Source organism: Sprattus sprattus (assembly GCF_963457725.1).
Source record: "Sprattus sprattus genome assembly, chromosome: 11".
NCBI classification, from domain to species: domain Eukaryota; kingdom Metazoa; phylum Chordata; class Actinopteri; order Clupeiformes; family Clupeidae; genus Sprattus; species Sprattus sprattus.
Window position 1 is genome coordinate 14942990 of NC_137909.1, and position 22183 is coordinate 14965172.

The following is a 22183-nucleotide window of genomic DNA, read 5'->3' on the forward strand; positions in this document are numbered from 1 at the left end:
TGTCTCCCTCTGCCGTGTGTGTGTGTGTGTTTAAACCACTGCCCATCTCATGTGTGCTTGTGTGTTATTTTCTGATGTGCATTTTTTAAAGGTTTAAAAAGTAAAGCACTGCAGATCCCAGTGCTGCCTGAGTTAGTCAGATATCTCCTGACAAGGCGCTTTTGTCCTAAGGGGATGACTGTAAGAGAGTAAAGCGCACATGTGTGTGTGTGTGTGTGTGTGTGTGTGTGTGTGTGTGTGTGTGTGTGTGTGTGTGTGTGTGTTTGGGCTAGCTATACGAGCAAAGCGATCCTCCTCATTAGATGGAACTGGGAGTTCTGGAGTCTTTGTGATGATGCACATCATTGACAGCAGCAGGTCACATAGGGGAAATCATGAACGTGTGTGTGAGTGTGTGTGTGTGTGAGATAGAGAGATAGGAAGAAAGATTGTGTTTGTGTGTGCTGTGTGTGTGTGTGAGAGAGAGAGAAATATTGTGTGTGTGTGTGTGTGAGAGTGAGAGAGAGAGAGAGAGAGAGAAAGAAAGATTGTGTTTGTGTGTGTGTGTTTGTGAGTGAGCGAGAGAGAAATATTGTGTGTGTGTGTGTGTATGAGAGAGAGAGATTCTGTCTGTGCGTGTGTGTGAGAGAGAGACAGAGATTGTGTTTATGGGGAGATGCCTGCATGGTGCTTTTGAGAGTATAGGCATGCATATGTGTGTATGTGCATGCAATTGCATATATGTACGTACTATGTGTGGGTGTAAGGGGTGGTTGTGTATGATTTCCAAGTGAAATTATGTGTGTGCATGCACTGTGCATTGGGTGTATATATAAACAGTGACCATGAGAGAGAATGCAGTTGAGATGAGCAATATATAACAATATAACGAATAGTAATGAAAACGACTGCGACATCAATAACTCCGGAGGCAAAGTAATATTACTGACAGGGAAAATAAAAGCAATAATAACAAAAAAAATCTAATAATTATAATAATAATAATAAAAGGCATGAGGTGACTTCACTTTGAAAGGCTCCATACAGAGGAAATCTTTGTGATACGTTTTTCTGTGTGTTTGTCGAGTTTACTGCACTTCAGACCCGTCAGTCTTGTGCATTGTGGAAGTGGGTGTAAATGTAAATCCATTTGTGTGTTTGTATCTGTGCCTGCATATTATGTGCATGTGTTTGCATGTTCCTATGTTTGTATCTGTTTGTGTATGCAAACGCATAAACATGTATTGGAGTGAGTTCCAGTGTGTGTCTTCCAGTGTATGTGTTTGTGTTCTAGTGTGTGTCTTTGAGTGTGTCTGTGTGTGTGTCTTCCAGTATATGTCTATGTTTGTTTGTCTGTGTGTTCCAGTGTGTTTCTTTGTGTGTGTGTGTTATTGTCTGTGTGTATGAACACACTGGTGTAATGATTTCCTCAGGGAGCTGATGAGCTGAGGTTAGACTGCGTGACGCAGCTTGTGTGTGTGTGTGTGCGAGGGTGTGTGTGTGTGAGTGTGTGTGTGTGTGAGATTGTGAGTGTGTGTGTGTCTGGGTCGATGCCACTGGGCGCTCTGCTGCCCACCACCCAACTGGGTCAGCCAAGGAAGGGCCCCTGATCTGAGCAAAAGTGGAACAGCTATCGATTGATCCGGCTTACACACACAGCACTCTAACACACACAAGCACAGAAAAGCATACACACACACACACACACACACACACACACACACACACACACACACACACACACACACACACACACACACACACACACACACACAAAACCATGTACACACACACACACACACACAGCACTCAGAGGCACACAAACACACACACACACATACACACACACACACCTCACAAAGAGCCTCACAAACACATCAGCAGGATTTATAGCAGGGTCAATCATCTTGTCCACATCCTTAAAGACAACAGCAGCCAACGCTGGAGTGGCTCTTGCCAGTATCTGCAGGATCTGTGCCAGACCAGGGCCTAGACTAAGCCACGTCTGGGCCACAGGATCACAGAGGAAATTATTATGCGGGTAGCTACAGCCAGACAAACAAAAAACAAACACACAGAAGCTAGCTGCTGTGTGTGTGATGTGTATGTGTGTGTGAGTGTGTCTGTGTGTCTATGTGTGTGTGTGTGTTTTTGTGTGTGAATGTATGTATATGTGTGGTGTGATGGAGAAGGAGATGGTGAGGATGATTAACAAGAGACATGATTCTGGTCTTATGTTACGACCCTGGCGGGTCTAGGCCCCGCCCTAGGAGTGTCATGCCTGTTTTCTGTCCCTGCTTTTCTCCACCGCTCTGTCTCTGCAGTAGTAGATTGAGGACAGGTGTGTGCCTGATTAGCTGGGCAGGTGATTGAGGACAGGTGTGTGCCTGATTAGCTGGGCTACATAAGCCATGACCAGTCGGCAGTCAAGGCTGCTCTGGTCCTCCCGGCATTTTTGGCTCTTTGGCGTGTTTGTTCTTTGGTTGTTCGTAGGAACTTGGGTTTGTGTTTGGTTCTTTGTTGCCATGATTTGAACTCGTTATCTTTTCGTTTGTTAACCCCTAAACTGACTTTGCACGACACTTTGGTTTACTCCTCACAATACTGAATTGCACCACACTTTTGCATTCCTTTTACTTTGAAGAAGCCTTATCCTTTTAATAAAATATTTATTCTTCTAAAAACCAGCGTGGCCTCCCCTTTATGTTGCGTGCATTGAGCCTGCACGTTACATATGGGGGCTCGACCGAGATCGTTTTCGGGATTAGGTAAAGCAATTTTGTATCCACTTTTTGGGAAATAGTGGTTAGAAAAACTTTTATTGATTTGATCGTGCGTTTGACTTTTGGTGTTGATTGGCGTAAACTGCTAGTCTAGCAAAACTGGGGAGACCCACGCTGGAAAATTGGAGAATTATTTAAATGGAAAGTACATTTTGGTAAATTGGTTGATTAAGAATTTCATTGAGTAGCCTTTTGTTTGGAACTTGATTGTGTTAATTGCTGGCAAATTAGTTTGACTTCTTTTGTTTGCCGTGGAGGAGGAGAGCCATTTTTTAAAGAGACTGCAGCTTTTGGCTTGTGCTGCGGGCAGAGTGCGCCGTGTGCGTACTGGTGAACATTGAGTACAGGTGTAGTTGGTAACTGGGTGGGGGATGGTAGGTTATACCCTACCGAGCTAAGGTGAACCCCTGCGCAGGTGAAGAGCGCTTACCGCTGTTTGTTTTTTTGCCTTTCTTATTTTAGTTTGTTGTTTTTCATGGGTGTGTCGTACGCGCTGGGGTTGCTTAGCAACTCAATTGCAGGTGGGCACATTGAAGACTAGCACTGGAAATAGCTAGGACTGTTTTTTGAGATAGATGCGGGGCAGCTCTAGTCTTTGGGTTTTATGATTGGGTGGCACTACACCTGTGCTAAATTGATGATTGTGCACTGTTGCGTCTGGGCCTTTGGAGAAAAAATAATTGGTGATCACGTCTAGTGGCAGTTTAACCCTTACCCTCTCTTTCCTTTGGGATCTATGCAGCGAAGCTGGTAGTTCTAACCTCTTTGTCCTTTGGGAACTAGCCAGTGAAATCTGGTAGTTCAATTTGTCCTTTGGGAACTAGCCAGTGAATCTGGTAGTTCAATTTGTCCTTTGGGAACTAGCCAGTGAATCTGGTAGTTCAATTTGTCCTTTGGGAACTAGCCAGTGAAGCTGGTAGTTCTAACCCATTCTTTCCTTAGGAGCTATGTAGAAATATGGTAGCTCTAACCCTAACCCTTCCCATTGGGAAATATGCTGTCACTGAGGGTGATCACAGATTGTATTATTGTCGTTCTTCTCCGATGCACTGACCTGCACTAATTTCTCCTCTCCTGTCTCTTACCCTGTCCTTCTTGGATTACTTTTCCAGGGCCTGGAATTGCTGGGGGGCAGCAGGTTGTGTGACTGGTGAGCGTGAGGTGTGAGTGAGGTGCTATTGTTACATTCTGACCATAGAATGAGTGTTGTGGGACTGTTTGTAGTTTGTGACTGAGACAGTCTAGTATTGTGTTTTAAAAAGTACAGAATCCCTTTTAGGTGGGCTTCTGTTTTAAGGGGGGGGATGTTACGACCCTGGCGGGTCTAGGCCCCGCCCTAGGAGTGTCATGCCTGTTTTCTGTCCCTGCTTTTCTCCACCGCTCTGTCTCTGCAGTAGTAGATTGAGGACAGGTGTGTTCCTGATCAACTTGGCAGGTGATTGAGGACAGGTGTGTGCCTGATTAGCTGGGCAGGTGATTGAGGACAGGTGTGTGCCTGATTAGCTGGGCTACATAAGCCATGACCAGTCGGCAGTCAAGGCTGCTCTGGTCCTCCCGGCATTTTTGGCTCTTTGGCGTGTTTGTTCTTTGGTTGTTCGTAGGAACTTGGGTTTGTGTTTGGTTCTTTGTTGCCATGATTTGAACTCGTTATCTTTTCGTTTGTTAACCCCTAAACTGACTTTGCACGACACTTTGGTTTACTCCTCACAATACAGAATTGCACCACACTTTTGCATTCCTTTTACTTTGAAGAAGCCTTATCCTTTTAATAAAATATTTATTCTTCTAAAAACCAGCGTGGCCTCCCCTTTATGTTGCGTGCATTGAGCCTGCACGTTACACTTATCATCAGGTTTTACTGTGGAGCTTGCAGCAGAGGATCTCTCACAGCGCTGGCATCAGCTCCTGGGCCCCAACCCCTGCTGTCAATCAGCTGCCAATAAACCCACAGTGGAGCTATCCTCTGGTGAGCGGGGCAATGGGGGTTGCAGTCCACGTAACGTAAAAAAAAAGCCTACGAGGGGTTCTTCATAAACTGTTTGAAAAAAAATCAACCAGAAGTCCATCTAGACTTTCTCTCTTTCTCTAAATTGGACCTTTAAGGAACAGAACGTTGAGGCTTGTAGAGTTTCTCTAAATTGGACCTTTCAGGAACAGAACTTTGAGGCTTGTAGAGTTCCTCTAAGAATATCTGGGTCTGCTTTTCCCTGAACTCCGGTATGACCACTCTGTTTGGGTTGCAGGCTATCTTTACTCTTCCTCTCTTTCTTTGGATGATCTATCTTTCCATCCCTCTCTCATTAAATGTATTCATTTCTCTCTCTCTTCTGACAGATGGGATTTCTCTATCCATTTCTCACTCCCTGAGTCCAGCCCCTTCCCTCGTTCTCTCTCTCTCCCTTTCCATCCCCCATCCATCTCTCTCTCTCCCCCTCTCTTCCACACTCCCTCTCTCCCCCTGTCATTCCACCTTTGCTGTCTCCCTCCTCTACTGTTTACCCTTCCTCCCCCTGCTCTTCTTTCCTCTCTGTCCTTCATCCTCTTTTTCCTCTCTGTCCTTCATCCTCTTCTCCACCGCTGTCCATCTGTCCTCACTGCATTGCTCTTTGATCGGCTCGCTGTCCTTGATGCTGGTCCTCGTGTTTCTCGCACTGTTTGCCCGCTACACCCTTGTCTCTGTGCTCGTTTGGGTCTGTCCTTGATCCTTGCCCCGAGGGTCTGCTCCCTCCACCAAGGCGACATTGACCTTGTGTTGTGTGTGCTCTTGAGTGTGTGCGCTGGCTCACGGTGTGTGAGTATGTGCGTACAGGTGTTTTTATGTGTCTATAAATGCATGTGTATTTATGTTTTGTATGAGTATGAGCAGGGTGCGATTTGCCGGGGGGGATGGGGGGGATTTACCCCCCCTTGGTTTTACTCCCCCACCTCAGCTGGATGAATTTCATACATGGGGGGGATAACCCTCAATTATTAAAAAAACAATGAAAAAACAGACAGGTTGTGACAGCGTTTTCTTACACTTGCTTACATCGCTGGCACTAACGTTCACCTTACCCGAACTGTCGGCATTCTCAGAATTCGCTGGCTTTGCTAATTTCCGTGTATAGGCTACTGTAGTGAGTTCTGTCCAAAAAGGTTGCGTTTCAGTTTCAAAGTTTCAGTTTCGGTTTCAGTATTTCAACGTGAATGAGAGGGAGCACAAGAACTGAGCGTCTAGCAGCGATTATCATATCATAGACATATATGATGCATGTATATGAAGATAATTAGGCCTATGTATTGCTTGTTTTTTTTTCATGATTAAAAAAAAAAAAAACATCCCCCCCTCTGGTTTTTGGACAAATCGCACCCTGGGTACGAGTATGTTTTTGTGTGTATGTGGATATGTTTGTGGCTATTGTGTGTGTGTTAATTTGTGTGTGTGTGTGCATTTGTATCTGTGTGTGTGTGTGTGTGTGTGTGTGTTTGTCCTTGCTCTGTGGCTCAGGGTTGAGGGCGCTGATGTATCCAGCTGAGTTGTTAGGGGGCAGGGCTGTTACCGCGCAGCAGCGGCATGGCAATGGTGGCAGATGGTACGTGCCGAATGCCCGTCTCCCAGCTCTGCCAGCCAATACTCACAGGTGTGGACCGTCTGCTCTTGCAGCTGTGCCTCTCTACAGCTCACGCTCTCATTCTGCATGCTGTTTTTCATCTCTCTACCCCTATTCTCAAACCTCTAAACCTGTCCTCTCCTCCGCTCATTCCCTCTCTCTCTCAGCCTCTGCAAATCTGTTTCTCTAGATGTGTTTCTCTCACTCCTCTCCATCTTCTCTCCAAGCCATCATTTCTCTATCTCTCTCTCCTTCATCCCTCATTTCTCTCTCTCTCTCTGTCTCACTCTACACCACCTTCCTGCCATCCCTCTCTCTCATCTGTATCACATTCACATCACACAGGTCTCTCATACCTGTCTCTCACTCTCTCCCTATTTCTTTCTCACACTTTAACAATCGTCCAGCTCATGTTTGCTCTCCTTGCTCTTGTACACACACAAACACACCTTCCCCCCGTTCTCACCTATGTTGTCTTTCTTAACCACAGCTCATCTCTTGCTTCTTTCTTTCCCACCAATTGTATCTCTCTCTCGCTCTCTCTCTCTCTATCTGTCCATCACGGACTCCCACACCTGTCATCCCCTCCTTCTCCATTCCTCTTTTCATCCCTCCCGTCTGCCTCTTGCCCTTTCATCTCGACCCGTCCGGTGCTTAACACGTTGACCCTCACTTGTGGCGTGTGAATCACGCTTTGTAATTTGGTTGCTTTGTGAGCCGACTGAGACGAGTGACATGACGAACAATACAACCAATAACACTCACCACGATGAGCTCCTTATCCCACAGACACAAAGGCCAACAATAGATCAAACAGTAATGAAATAGACACACACACAACACACACACACACTTACACACAGAGAAACACATACACACACACACCTCCACTCTTTCCCCACGCTCTTCAGTCCGTTTAACTCAACGGACAGACCAAATAGGAATGGATAAAAATCACTTCTCCCTCTCCCTCTCCCTCTCCCTCTCTGTCTCTCTCTCTCGCTATATAACAGACAGCCTGAAAAGAAGCTCCCTGCTCTCACTGCATTATACCATAATATTTATCGGTGAGAATTCCTCCTTCACATACGGATTACCATGACAACCCATGTGCCGCAGGCGCTCTCGCCTTTCCCATTCACAATTAATGTGAATGCCTTGTGGACTCCTCCACTCATTTATTTATGTTTAGCTCTTAGTTCTGCTCAGGCCTTCAGCAGAATAAAACCCCTGCTACCACTGGGTCTGGGATGAAGGTTAGTCAGTGTAGCAGTCTAACCCTTATTGTTATTCAGACAATATTAGAAAAATTGATACACACACACACACTTTCACCCACACCTCTCCTTCAAAGATGCGAAACAAAAACATCATCCCGGGCTGGCTCCAGGGATCACCTTCAGGGGTGAGCTTTTTTCCAGCTTACCTGCATACCACAAACCCTACCCCCATCTTACTCACCCTCCACTGCTAACACGGCAGTGTGTTTGTTTGTGTGTGTGTGTGTGTGTGTGTGTGTCACGTGTGTCCATGGGTGTCTCTGTTTGTGTGCGTGTTATTGTGCGTGTGTGTGTGTGTTTGTGTGCATTTGTGTTTGTGTGTGTGTGGCGTTTCAATGGGTGTATGTGTATGTGTATGTTTGTGTGATTGTGTGTGTGTGTGTGTGCATTTGTGATTGTGTGTGTGTGGTGTTTCAATGCGCAAAGACTGCAGTAGAGTCTGGCAAAGGGCCGCTGTGGAGTGGCACGCCGTCGGGGGCCGCTGCCCGCCGAACAACCCCTGAGCCTCAGCAGCGCTGCCAGCTGCCCTCCAGACTTCCATTCATTCACTCATCATTCATTCATCCGTGTGTGTGTGAGTGTGTGCCTGTGTGTGTATTCCTGTGTTTGTATTTCTGTGTGTGTGTGTGTGTGTGGGTGTGTGTGTGTGAGAGTGTGCGCGTGTGTGTGTTTGTGTGTGCATGTGTTTGCGTTGGTGTGTTTGTGTGTGCATGGGTTTGTGTGTCTGCATGTGTTTGCCTTTCTGTGTGTGTGTTTGTGTGTGCATGTGTTTGTGTGTATGTTTCTGTTTGTTTGCGTGTGTGTGTGTGTGTGTGTGTGTTTGTGGCATTTCAATGCGTTAAGCAGCCCTGCCAGCTGCCCTCCAGACTTCCATCCATCCATTCATTCATTCGTTCATTCGTTCATCCATCCATCCATTCATTCATTTATTCATCCGTTCCTTCTTTCGTTCCTGTTTCTATCCAACACTTCTGAATAGACTGGGGTTGCTGCTGAAGAAGAAGCCAGGAGGAAAAAGGAAGGCCAGATTGAGACGTCACCATCTGTTCTCCTCTACCTCTCTCTTTTTCTTTCTCTCTCTTTCTCTCTCTCTCTCTCACTTCGATGCAGCACAGAGCCTGAAGTCAGCACTTCATTTTCCCCATTCACAGGATTCCTGCCACTTCTCCAAAGCCACTCAGTCACTCGCTACAACACCATTGACTGGGTGTACATGAAACATGTGACGTATAAATTAACCTGTACACGAGTTGTGTAAATCTATACGCTCCCAAAACATCAGTGAGCGGAGTGTGTGCAGCTGATAAGACTCAATAGGCAGCAACCACAGAGCGAAGGCCCACACAGAGCTGGGTCCAGAGCTCCTGAGTCCTGACATGTCAGACAGGTGCTGAACCTTTCCACACTGCCACATAAGGGAGGGAAAGACAGGCAGGGGCTTTGAGCTTCCCCCATGTACACAGTGGCATACAGGGCCGGTGCAGTGGAGGTTGCCAAATTAAGGCGATGTGTCGACCCATTGGAAACGCGGCTGGCGGGTGTCAGCTGCAGTGTTTGAAGCAAAAAGAAACTGAAATATTAATAGTGTTAAAATGCTCCACAGAAATTGGTGGTATCACGCGTCCACCAGATGGCTGAACACTTCAGACTATCGATTAAATCTGCCTGGAGTGACACTGCCAAGCTGCAGCCTGCACTTCCACGCGGCGGACAAACCAGCCTCCCCATCTCCGCTCCTCTCTCTGGGTGTCAGAGGGGTGCAAACAGGAGGGATGTTTTGGTTTGCTGTCGACATGACGACACACAAATCAAGACTGGACATGTTCCACAGACTCTCTGGTGAAGGCAAAAAGGGGTTCTCTTGACATAGCATGAGAGTATTCTCCAGCCTAATAGCGTGATTTTTTTTAGCACCATCATAAAAAACAGATATTGTCTCAACAGCTCTTCATGCTAGACCTCAGGAACTTGTGTCCATCAAAGAGTCTATAAAGAAATTAGCCAGCACTATAGAATGGCTCTGTCCCGGGACTGTACCTATGATCTGGGAAACCACAGTGGAGATAAAAGCTTAATTAAAGACATTTAAAGGTAACTAAGATAAGAAAAGAATCCTTCAAGGTACGCTTGTGCCCTTGTAGAGTCTTTCTATTTTGGGCACATTCTGATTTTTATGTGTTGGAACAGGGCAAACAGGGTTTTATTTCATTTCTTTTCCCCCAACTACGAAGCCTGTTCCATCTGTTGTTTATAACAAAAACAGCTCAGACAGTTTATTTCTTCAAGCTGATGCAGAAGGACTGTAATTCCTTCTTCCTCAAATAGATGGCATCTTAATGGCAAGAAACAGTGAGTATCAAGGCAATAGAGCTATGATATGACTGTAGCAAGTAGCTATTTTACAAAAATGTATTCAGATTATTACAGTGCATGAAATGCCCTGTATTGTTATTCCTAGGCTTCTTCTTCTTCTTATTCTTCTCACCTTTTTCTGCGATTAATTCAGCCCGAACCGCTTAACGTAGAAACTTCATTCAAACTTTGTCGCGTAGGTCTTGTAAAGGACACTTATGCTATGTATTTTACACTTTTCTAAACTTTATACTTTTTAAGATATTAAATAAAAACGAATCTAAATTTTCCCATTGACTTACATTGGGCCATTATGACATCATAATAGGGTCTTTAAACTGGCTTGCACCTGTGTTTCACTGACACCTGCGCCAAATCAAAGGAACCTCTTCTCTGTCCCTCTCAATTTAACTGTAACTAGGAATATTAAGACACCTTCCATTCTCTACTTTTTTTCTCTCCATCTTTCTCTCTATCCCTCTCAGTCTACTTTCTCTCACACTCAATCTCTCTTCTTCACTCCATTTTTATCTCCTTTTTTCAATATTTTCACTCTCTTTTTCTCTTTCACTCTTGTTCACTCTTCTTTCCTTCTTCCACTCTTCTTTCCTACTTCCACTCTTCTTTCCTTCTTTCACTTTGTTTTCCTTTCTTCACTCTCCTTTCTTATTTCCTTCTTTCACTCTTCTTTCTTTTCTTCTTCCACTCTTCTTTCCTTTCTTCACTCTTCTTTCTTTTCTTCTTTCCTTCTTTCACTCTTCTTTCCTTCATCCTCTCTTCTCTCCTTTCTTCACTCTTCTTTCCTTTCTTCTTTCCTTCTTCCACTCTTCTTTCCTTTCTTCTTTCCTTCTTTCACTCTTCTTTCTTTTCTTCTTCCTTTCCTAACTTTTGCATTTCATGCACTGGTATTTCCTTCAGGAAATGCATTTTCTAGTTTATCATTGAAGGAGCAATATGTAGCCTTTCCACAACTACAAGGATGCAATTCTGAAATGACAATATTCGCATTTTCTGGTCTGGAAACAAGTAAAAAATGTAATGTAAAAAAGAGCAGACTCTTTTGTATTTTATAGAGCTCACACTTCTGTGGACTGAGGTACATTCTCTTTTTGTAAGATAAATTATGGCTGTGGATTTCAAATGACACTACACATTTCAACTACATATCGCACCTTTAAGCAGATCCAGAGAAACAGCAAGAAACCTTAATATTTTCATTCAGAACTATGGACAGCTCCAGTGGCGTAATAATGGTGCTGGCCGTGGTGCTGAGATAGAAAAGCATGGTTTGACAGGATAGCAAGTGAGTGGCAGGATATGAAGGCTGCGGTAAACAAACAAGTGCTGTGCCTGACACGGATGACATCTAATCGTTTTGAGCTGCAGAGCCGGATGGAACCAATGACCAAAGAAACGCTGCAAGCACAGGTGGTGCATGTTTTCACTAACACAAATGTGTGAAATGCACTCACTGTTTCTCAAACACACACCAGGAAGAGTATTCCTATTATTGACCAGGGTACCGTCCACACACGCTTCCAATTTCAATCCATGACCTCTTGTGAACTTCAGGTGTCTGGATTTCAAATCCAAATTTAGCGCATAGCCTCAGTCCATAAGGGGGAGCGGTTAATGTCTGCCAGCCAGTATTTAAAAAAAAAACTAAAATTCTAAACCTTATGTGCCAAAGGAGTTCTCCAAGGCTGATACCTCACATGCCTGTTATCTAGATTTCAAACAAGCATTTCACTCAGACGAGCTTCTGAGATAGTGTTTGCTTTGATAGTTTGACTCTGTTATGTTCTCTCAGAGTCTTGGCCAGAGACAACGGATGTTCTTCATGGGGTATTTAAAATATAATTTGAACGCTTTAAAGGTATGTTTTTGTAGGCATCAGGCTTTTACAGCACCCCGAAATGTATTGTGTTTAGTACATGGTCATGTGAAGGAAAGAGAAACAAACTTGCTGTTCCAATTGCAATATACCAGTCTCTCATCAGCGGGGCACTCAAAAGACAGAGGGTTATTTAAAGCATCATTATGCTGTTTTTAGTGCTTTAATGGTATGCTTTTGCAGGCATCTAGGTTTCATCATTTATTTTTCATGATCATGTGAAGGAAAGATAAAACACCCAGACTATTGGCTGGGTAATTCCGTGCACCGGGTTGGAAAAAAAAGAGGTTAAAGTGACGATGGTTACGGATCCATGTCGAGAGTTTATTAATAGAATGCATCTCATTATGACCATAGCACTGGTGACACATTGCTGGCTCCTGGGCAGGAGGCCGGGTTTGATTCCCGTTCCTGCCCAAATGTATTAAATTGATTATGATCAGTGATTTAAACATCACGGAGGCGCACTGACAGGAGGCCATTGAGCCCTGTGAAGCGCGCCCTGGAGGGAGCGCTAGCGACCAGAGGCGCCTGCACTGAGAAGTACCCTATTAGCTGCGTGTCGACTCAGCGACACACTAGGATCCACCACAGCGGGGGAGGCAACCACTCTTTTTACCCTCTCTGCTGACAAACACCAAGTTCCCTAATGCTACGGAATGGGAATACATTTGTCGGTGGCAACAATAGAAAAACGAAATATTCAAACTATTGATACGGAATACTAACTATAGGTAGTGCACTTACTATAGTTCTGGTTTCCGTAACCAGTGCCTAAAATATAAGAACAGATAGCAGAATGAGTATTGAATAATATTGAATGTATTCTAAGCTTGAATGTTCTCTCCCTTGTACGAAATGTTGGTAGCTAGCCTTAATCAGAACCATCTGTGCAGGTGTTTAAAAAATCAAGTCTGATCGCTGTTCCCTAGTTAGCTACCTAGCTAGCTAGCTCTTAAAAGTTTAGTTTAAAACAACCTTCTCCTCTTGAAGAACCTTTTTAATCCATGGTTGAGGCTCTCTGCACCTCTAAACGGTTCCTCACAACTGGAGAACAATCCCCAGAGAGAACCCAAAGAGTTTGAAGGTTATTAATATAAAACCTTTCAAGTATTTCAAAGTGCTTTAGTTCCTTTAAAAGAACTATAAGATCATAAACTATGTCTTCAAAATCACGGACAGCTGGTGACAGCAGTATATGCAAATCCAATGACACCATTCCCGTATCTCAAAGAATGGATTTTCAAAATGTTTTTGCCACCGTTTCTGGGAAAGATCTTTCTTAAATGAACCACTGAGCTCTGTGCCAGGAGGGTGAGAACTGTGTGCTTTCAAGTCTTTCTCTGTGCACACAAGCAGAGGGCTACAGGTTAGTGTGTTTGTCTCAGAGGGCAGGGCAGGCTGAAGAGAGGGGTTAAAGCTGATTAGCAGTTCCAAGCCTGCAGGCATAATGGGTCCTCTCCTCTCCCACCCTCCTGAGGGCGCCCCTTAGCGAACAGCAAACCACTGCCCCCAGACCTACAGGCAATCTAATGCAAGCCACTTGACAAGACTTTTACTATCAAATCAATTTCTGTATTGATGTATCTATCTATCCATTTATCAATCTCTGCCTATCTGTATCCATCCATCTTTGTTTATCATTATCTGCCTATGTATCTATCTGGTCATTGCCTTGTCATTCTGTCTGTGAGAAAGAAAGAGAGACAGTCAGAGAGGGAAAATGAGAGAGAGAAATGGAGAGAGAGAGAAAATGAGAGAGAGAGAGAGAGAGAGAGAGAGAGAGAGAGAGAGAGAGAGAGAGAGAGAGAGAAGAAAGGGGCTTGAGGGAGCAGAAACATATTACCTCTAAGTCCCAATGCTGTCGAGGGCCATAAAACAGGAGTCTGATGCTGATCTTGTTTAAAAGAGAGAAGTATTGATGCTGTCTCTTTCAAATACATTCTACTACTCCCTTTCTCTCTCTCTCTCTCTTGCTTTCTCTCAATCTCTCTCTCTTTGTCTTCCTCCCACCAGAAAGACAAGCACAACAACATTAAATTAGGGGACTCCTAATGAATTGCCTGAGGGTATAAGCCATTACATTCTACATGTTTTCTTCTGCCTCTATGTTTCCTGCGGGTGGTTGTCAATAGGTAATTGTTTTATTTTCAGATTAGAACATCATAAGTTAATTAAAAATCAACACTCATTTCAAAATGTAATGCTTGGGGGTGATTTTAGAGAGCAGCCAGGCCTAACTTGAAAAAAAACAAACCACAAATACACACACACACAATCTGATAGACACACTTGTAAGACTGTGTCTTGTGTGGTTGTTAAGGCTGTCATGTAAAGATGAGAAAAATCTTCAGGATCATGCTTACATGCCTGCAAGCACACACACACACGGCACACACACACATGCACATACACACATAGATACAGTACATGTTACGTTTCCCTCTTTAATTTCCCTCAAACACACCAACATTCACACACACATACATACACATTAATGTTCTACACACACACACAGATGGGAGCATTTTCTCCTCCAGTCTAAGATAACAACCTGTCATGCTGGCCTTAGCAGAGCTACCTACATCTCTAGCATCTATTCCCCTCCCAAACAGTGTTCTGAGCTCCGACAGGGGATTCGCTCCTCTCCTCCCTTTCTCATCGGATTAATTTCAGTGGACCGGTAACAAGTCGCACCAAGGGTTAGGGCCGAGGGAGAACGCACCGAGGGGGTGACGTGATCAGAGGAGAAGGATGAGTTCCAGTCCAGTGAGTTTCACCAGGAGCAGGAACAGACAATCAGCCTCTTCAGGGAAGCTCTGCATCCTAAGAGAGGACTGTGATACCATACTGGCCAAATACACTTATGGGGCTGTGTCACGCTACACGTCCCACAACAATGTGCGGTCCTTCTCAATATGGCTGACCTTACGTTTCTTCCCAATATGGCTGACCCTACGGTTCTTCCCAATATGGCTGACCCTTAGGTTAGGGATGTACACATGTCACGGTAAGCTGACACACACACACCAGTACACGGCCTCATCTACTTGCATTTCTGCAGCAAACTCCATCTTCTGGAGATTAACATCTTCTGCTGCATTTTAATCAGACGCACCACAAAGGCTTCTAAGCCTGCACCCCACTAGCCAATTCTTCACAACACAACAAGTAACAGTGTTATTACGTTCGTGGAACACCCCAAAAAATCTACAGCTATCTACGACCTAACACCAGTGGGCAAGATAAACTCAGAGGTCCCCTAATCTAGCCTCAGGCTGGTTATATCTCAACAGCCTGGCAGGTGTTTCCACCTGGCTGGCTGCTGTGGCTTCTCTGAATGGGCAGGAGAGAAAGAGCAAAACAGAGAGCTTCTCCGTGTCTGTCTCTATGTGTCATCCCAGTCACACTCATATTGGTCACGGAGCGCTCAGGCACAATGAGAAATGTGTCATTGGGAGACAGGCAGATGTAACAGCCCTGGGAAGGCTTGCATTTTTAAATGGATGCGTCTTTGTACTCTAACCTGTCACAGTGACTGGCAAAAGTTAATCTTACCATTGCTGTTAAAACTGTCATTCACTAACAATGTATGTGAACAGAAGTGAACCTAAAACCTGCACAAACAATGATTAGTCTGGGGGCTATTGTAAGGGCAACACTGGAAAATCAATGCCAGTATAAGAGTCTGGGGGCTACAGTAAGGGAAATAGTGAAGATCAATGCCATCATTGGTGTGGTGTTAGCCCACCCCAAGCTTGTTTTGCCCTGTCAAATGCCATGTGTGCTTGAAACAAATTGTACTAGTCTACAGCACACCAGGAATCAAAAGTTGTGTGTGTATGTGTGAATGACAGCAAAATAGAGATTGTGTGTGTGTGTGTGTGTGTGTGTGTGTGTGTGTGTGTGTGTGTGTGAGAGAGAGAGAGACTATTTCGTCTCGCCGGATTGAGTTTATGACTAGGCAAGAGACGGGCAGTTAAACACAATGCCAACACAGCTATATTTACAATAATGATACAAGTGGAAACTCGCAGTTTATGAAGACTCTGGTGTGATGCTGCTGGAATGTTTTTATATTGCCAACGAAGAACGATTTCTAAAGCAACCCCTCACCCCTATCTATAGCATGCGATTCAGGCGTGTTGGTGCAATGAAACACTGAACATCCCCTCAGCCAGCTCTTGCACCACGCGTGAACTCACAACATGAAAAGATAACTGAAAATAAAGATAATGAGAGCTGTTTGAAGAACTCTTGACCTCCAGCCAAACTGAGGGCGAAACACCACATCATTTGAACGCGCTGTACCCTGCGAGCGATGAACGAGAGCTATCAACGGCCAAAAAACTGCCCTCTCCCGATATCTCATCTGCGCTCGATTCCTCTGTTGCTATACCTGATTTATAATTCAGTTTGCCCCCCTTTCCCAACGAGCACACAGTCACTTGTCCAGAAGCACGCAGTCTTGGATATGGACCCCGCAGTGTTCGCCTTTGTTTATGCACCTATCCTGGAGACCAATCAGCAAAAGCCCTCATGCCTCGATGACATTCACACTGCCCTACTTAATGCAAGTAACGATGCGCTTTGCGAGCAAAACACTAGTAATGTATTCCCACAGCAGACAGCTCGCTACACGGGTGACAATAGCGGCGCTTTATCTCTAGGCTATGCTGTTCCCCGCCAGTGCACGCCGCGGCGAAGATAGCCAGCTATAAACAAATACCTGTCTGCTATCGACCCTGCCACGAGTCGCTGGCACGGTCGCTGAGAGTGACTGAAATGACCACAGTACCCGCGTAATTGTCCATGCAAAGTTTCGAAAGTCACCCAAACCCGAACCACGAGAGTTCGGATGTGGTAATTCCCAAATAGCCTAACCCAAGACATACAATTAAGCCTCGTTGCACCGTTATCGTCCACATTACCTTGGGCCAGTGATACTGTCCACAGTATCCCCATCCAAAGAAGGGCGCAGCGAGCACGACTTTCACCCAAGAGAATGGCCGGCATGATGAGAGCCAGTCCGCGGGGTTCCAGGAGGACAATCCTGGGGTCCCAGACTATCTGATCGGGTCGAGCGGCAGTCCTGCGGTCCTGATATCGCTCGGACTGGCAGCAGCTGAATGGGTTGTTTGCTGTGCGCTGTAATTTCGTTCTTCTCTTTCACCCTGTCATCTCCCCTCGCCTGAACTCCGCAGTGTGGTGTGTTCGCCTGTGTGAGTGTGAGTGTGTGTACGACAGTTTCTGCCCTCCCTCCTCTCTCCCCCTCCTCTCCGCCTCTCTTGCTCTCTTGTGTCTTACATTGCATATATCTACTTATGATATTCCATTACACAGACTACCGAGATTTCAGGTCACCCTACATCGAACACTTATCGATTGCAATACCAACAGTAGGCTATAGACTGTAGGCTACTGCAAATGAGCTGCTAAGTCTACCATGTCTACTCTGGTTTTGGTACAGATTTTACAACTTTCGTTGTTTCAGGGGGTAAAATGCAGATCATGTATACAGAGCCCCTTTTAAGACCCTTCCAGTAAATGCAACACTATGCAACCATTTGCCACTTTGAAGTATGACTATGTTTATATAAGCAACTACTTTTGGTATCATCTTCAAATTCAAATGTTTTGCTGATGTGAAGGGTAAATTAACACATCTATCGTTCCCAACAGGCACCAGCCATCCAAGCCATGTGCTATGTATTTACGTGGTCCGAGTCGGATTACCCCGCGAAAATGAAGAAAAACCTTCACAAGCACTACATCGACAACAATATCGCCAAAAGAAAATACGTATACACAAACTTCTGTCACTCACTACCAGCTGGGCTGTTTGCGATTGCAAGGTTATGCATGCTTTTTATGTAGTTACGTGTCGCTAGTACAAAATCCCATAATGCTGCTTTAACGACCTTATTATGAAGGACATTAACATAGACGCAAGTTCATATCTTAAGAAGAAACGCGTTGGCCCCGACAGTCTGGTTTATGTACCATGTAAAGTCTAAGACTGAATTGGCCGGTATCTTAGTCTGTGGAAAACAGAAGAGCTACATAAAAGACTCCGCTGTCCTGTGAAAAAAACAAGCATGCCCTGATTGCCCTCAAATATCTCTTGCTCTGATTCCCTTGCAGTCAGTCAAGCATTCTGTCACAATTAAAACTACTTTCTTCGCCCCCCACACAACATTTGTCCCTTAAAATGACTCTGTGCTCAGTTACATAATTGCCTGTGATTTTACAATGACAGGGATTCAACACAAAATATAAATCCAGAGAGGTGCCGGCCTTCTCTAAAACGGCCCACAAGTTTCTGCAGGGGAAATGCGCCTCAAAACACCTCACCATTAAATCATCTATTTAGTTCCTGTCGGTGGCTTTCTGTCTCTGTCCATGACTAGGGAGCTGTCAGAGAGCAACAGGAATCATGCAATCAGAGGGCAAACCTCACGCAACAGAGTGAACAGATGCGGCCAGAGAACACACACTCTTCTTAGTAAAATCACTCGCTCCTTGTCTACACAACAGGTCAAAGAGAGAGATTATCCATGCGTTCACTATAGGCTAGGTAATAGCCTGAAACACTGAGCTGCCTGCCATATAAAATGATCTATTCAAGGCAGTGACTGAGTAATCTGTCTTTTTTTGTGGTAAATGTCAATGAGTCACCACTGCTCGCAAAGGCTGAGATTATCTGCAGTCAGAGGTGGTGTAATGGTGAATTTCGGAGGGCTGCCTCTCCTGCTTGGCAGGGCTTTCTGAATGATGTTGTGATGAGGGAGAGGCTCCTGTTGCGCCCGATAAAAGGCAACATGATTACACTCCTCCCGGGGATCAAAGATCTGCTGCTATTATACGGAAAAGTCGAACCCTCTCTCCCCCTCTCTCTTCCTCCGTTCTCTCAACTCGTTTTCTGCGGCTTTTGCAGTGTCACTTGCTCTACAGGGCTCTTAAATTCAAACCCATTATGATATGGTAGAGGAGGAATTAAAGCCCAACATTCACCACATGTGTAATTAGGCTCAGCCCTGGCTGCCTGCAAGCCCTAAAGACTCTATGACAGGGGTGCGGTATCCATGCCTAATACGCTAAGGCTCACTTACCACACTTACCCACACACAAAGAGATGCTGTTTGGCCATTTCTATACTTTGTGTAATGATTCTCTGCTGACTTGAGCAATCCTCCGTTTCTCTCTGACTCCTGCTGAGGTCATATACACGTGCACACGTGCACACACACACACACACACACACACACACACAGAGGAAGAGGGAGGTTATATTTATAGTTGTGTGGTATAGGCTTGCTTGCATGGCGGGAAGAACGACACACATCTCAGAGAGAGAGGCATGAGAGAGAGAGGCATGCTGTGGAAATATTCCATTCCACCTACACACACAAACTATGAGAGAAAGAGAGCCTTGCTATGTGTTGACAGGCCTGTGAGTTGGTGCCAGGTCATGAGAGTGCCTACAAGACCGTGCCACTGCGTGAGGTGTGGGTATAATGAGCTCCTGTTTACATCCCTCCAACGCGCATATGTATGCAAAGTCCTATACCTCCATAGCAAACACTCTCGACATTAGCGCTGTGCACACACATGGAGCAAACACTCTCCACATTACCACCGCACACACACATGGAGCAAATCTCCCTGTCATTTTCCTTTCACACACTCCTCTTTCTTTCTTTCTTTCCTCCCTCTCTCTCTCCTCCCCATCCCTGCGGCTTGAGGCCTTTGATGGGGGGCTCGATGTGGGTAGGGGGTAGGGGTGGTGGTGACTGGGAACCCCTAGGGATCGGCGGTCACACTCTCAACTCATGTTCTCTCCATTCCCTAATCCGGCGGCTGAGCGATCCAGGCCCAGAGGGGCGCATTAAAAATACATCACACCACTGTCTACTGTGTGTGTGTGTGTGTGTGTGTGTGAGAAAGAGGGAGACAGTGTGTGTGTCCGTCTGGAAATTCTTTCATGGTTTCCTTGCGCTCACCTTGTTCAGGCATCTGCATGAACACACAGGCTGATGATCAACCCCTGAAAGCAAACAACAACCCAACAAGCACACACACACACACACACACACACACACACACACACACACACACACACACACACAAGACAAGTCAACACCAGAAAACCAGTGGGATGTCCACCAACCCAGGCAATCCATTTTACAATCTCTCAAGTTATTGATTGCCGGCAAGTATCCAAATATATTTTCAAAACATGGAGAAATTAAAAAACACTATGGTGGCATTTTGGTGGGTTGAGCATAAGGTGCAATTATTAACACAGAAATTACTCCCTTCATGACTTGTCATAGCAACAGAAATAAATGTAAACGGGAAATGGCTTTGAAAAACTACACCTGATTTAATACCGGAAATATATTCCAAAGGTTGCATAGACCTGACTGCCTCAATGGCTCATGGTGGACGATTAGCTTAATTACACGGTGTAATTAATTGCTGTCACCGGCGTAGTACGTAGCGGCCCTACACAACTCATAAAAGACATGCAGGAGGTTAACTCCGTGTTCTTTCTAACTGTTTATCCTTCAGGAGAGAGGTTAGTTTTTTCCCAACGACTGTCATTAGTACAGCGCTACCCACATTGACAAATTCATGTCTTTTTGATTGTTTCCCAGATCCTACTAGGACACTGGGCCTTTCAATATGAACAAATCAGACAAACCTTTGTCGACTCTTTGGGGTATGAAGTCATGACCACATATAGATAATTAAGTGTATAACTGATGCATCTGAAGTAAAACCTACTGGTTAACGGCTGAATAATACCTCCAAATTCTTTTTTTTTGGCCAACGTCCAGGTTGTGAGTTAAGTGAGGCTAACAAAGAGAAGACCTTTAGCACAGAGGAGTCCAATCTGCAACATCAATTAGCTGTTAGATCCGTAAGTATTTCTCGTCGTTTACATCCTGTTGATGGGAGTCTGTTAACTTACATTTACTTTACTGTACTATTCGCATCATTTCAGATGTGTCTCGGGCACACTGCGAAAGACGAGTTCAATATCATTGAGTTGGTGACTGGGTCAGGAAAGGAGGCTACAGAAGGAATCCCCGTTGCAACGCTTCATGCCAAGTCAATGCCAACTGTAGGTTCGGAAAACAGAAGTCAAAAGTGGTAGATTGCAACTACACCTACGGGAACCTTATGTTTTCGTTAATTCCCATCAGGTTAATTTAACAGGGGTGGAATTGCATCCACCGGTTACCTTTCGGCTTAAATTCGGCTCTGGACCAGTCCATATTTGCGCGGAGCACGTTGCTTGTAAGTGACTACTAGTGATTGTCGAGATTGGCAAAAGTAATGTCTACATGAGGCTAGCACATCTATTTATGTATTTCTGTAGTTGAGGAGGATTTATCCGATGAAGACTTGGAGGAAGAGGAGGAGGACGAGGAGATAGAAGATGAGGAAGAGATCGAGATGTCTCCAGAGAAGCCGGTCAAAAAACAGGCGGCCAAAAATGGAGGAGCTGCTAAAGTGAGGAACCAGATCAATTATAGCCTACCTCTTTTTACTAATTCCAGTGCATTCGTAATTGAATTGTAATCTCTTTATCTTCAGAGAAAGAAGCCAGAGAAGGCAATGGACAGGTATGATGTTGGACTTAAACAGTCTAGTTGAACTGAATTTTCATTGCAGTGTCTCACGACTTGTAGAAGTTCATTTTTGTATAATGTAGTGTAGATGGCTAACTGTGTGCACTTAAAGCTTAAGTAGAGTTTTGGTCGTTTGCCAGTATTCAAGTAGTCGTCTTCCCTTTCCATTGACCTTGACAGCACTCTCTCAGACGATGAGAATAATCCACCCAAAAAGGTGCGTGTCTGTGGGCTTGGAATCGTTCTTAAATACATGTGTCTGCTTATGGTCACTTTTAAAGGACTTAGCCCTTTTTTTTTTCCCTTATTAGGGAAAAGGAAGGGGGAGGAAGCCACAGGCTCAGAAGGTGTAACCTCTGGTAACTATGGTGATCAGTCACTTCCCCAAACACATCTGACCCAACAGTTGTGGTCCTAATCTGATGGACATCATCCATTTGAGTTGGCTATGAGTGACTTCTGGAAATGAGGTTTCATATTGACCTTGTGTTGCTATTTTGTTATAGGGGGGAGTTGTGCTTAATGCCTACTTGCTGTGTGTGTGCGTGCCATTAGAACTGTTCGTGTTCTGCTGGTCATGAGTCTTGTATAGCTACCATCTTATGACGGGTGTGACTATTTATTGGCCTTTTGCTTTGTGTGTTGGCCATTAGGCACGTCTGTC

General features: G+C 44.9%; 2 protein-coding genes across 2 annotated transcripts in view; one reads left to right on the forward strand and one right to left on the reverse strand.

Moving 5' to 3' along the window:
* Positions 1–16894, reverse strand: part of sez6l (seizure related 6 homolog (mouse)-like) — a gene marked incomplete at both ends in the record, with an annotated part of 44526 nt that extends 27632 nt beyond the window's left edge. Inside the window, one exon of the mRNA XM_080848019.1 lies at positions 16805–16894. Within this exon, the coding sequence (XP_080704145.1) occupies positions 16805–16894 (90 nt within the window). The remainder of the gene's footprint in view (positions 1–16804) is intronic.
* A 3672-nt stretch (positions 16895–20566) lies between these two features.
* npm2b (nucleophosmin/nucleoplasmin, 2b) lies at positions 20567–21872 on the forward strand (the record flags this gene model as incomplete). Its single annotated transcript, XM_080848058.1, has 8 exons — positions 20567–20603; positions 20722–20804; positions 20889–21008; positions 21091–21184; positions 21267–21400; positions 21485–21513; positions 21700–21736; positions 21831–21872. The coding sequence occupies 8 exons, from the start codon at positions 20567–20569 to the stop codon at positions 21870–21872; spliced, it is 576 nt and encodes a 191-aa protein (XP_080704184.1).
* Between the last annotated feature and the right edge of the window lie 311 nt (positions 21873–22183).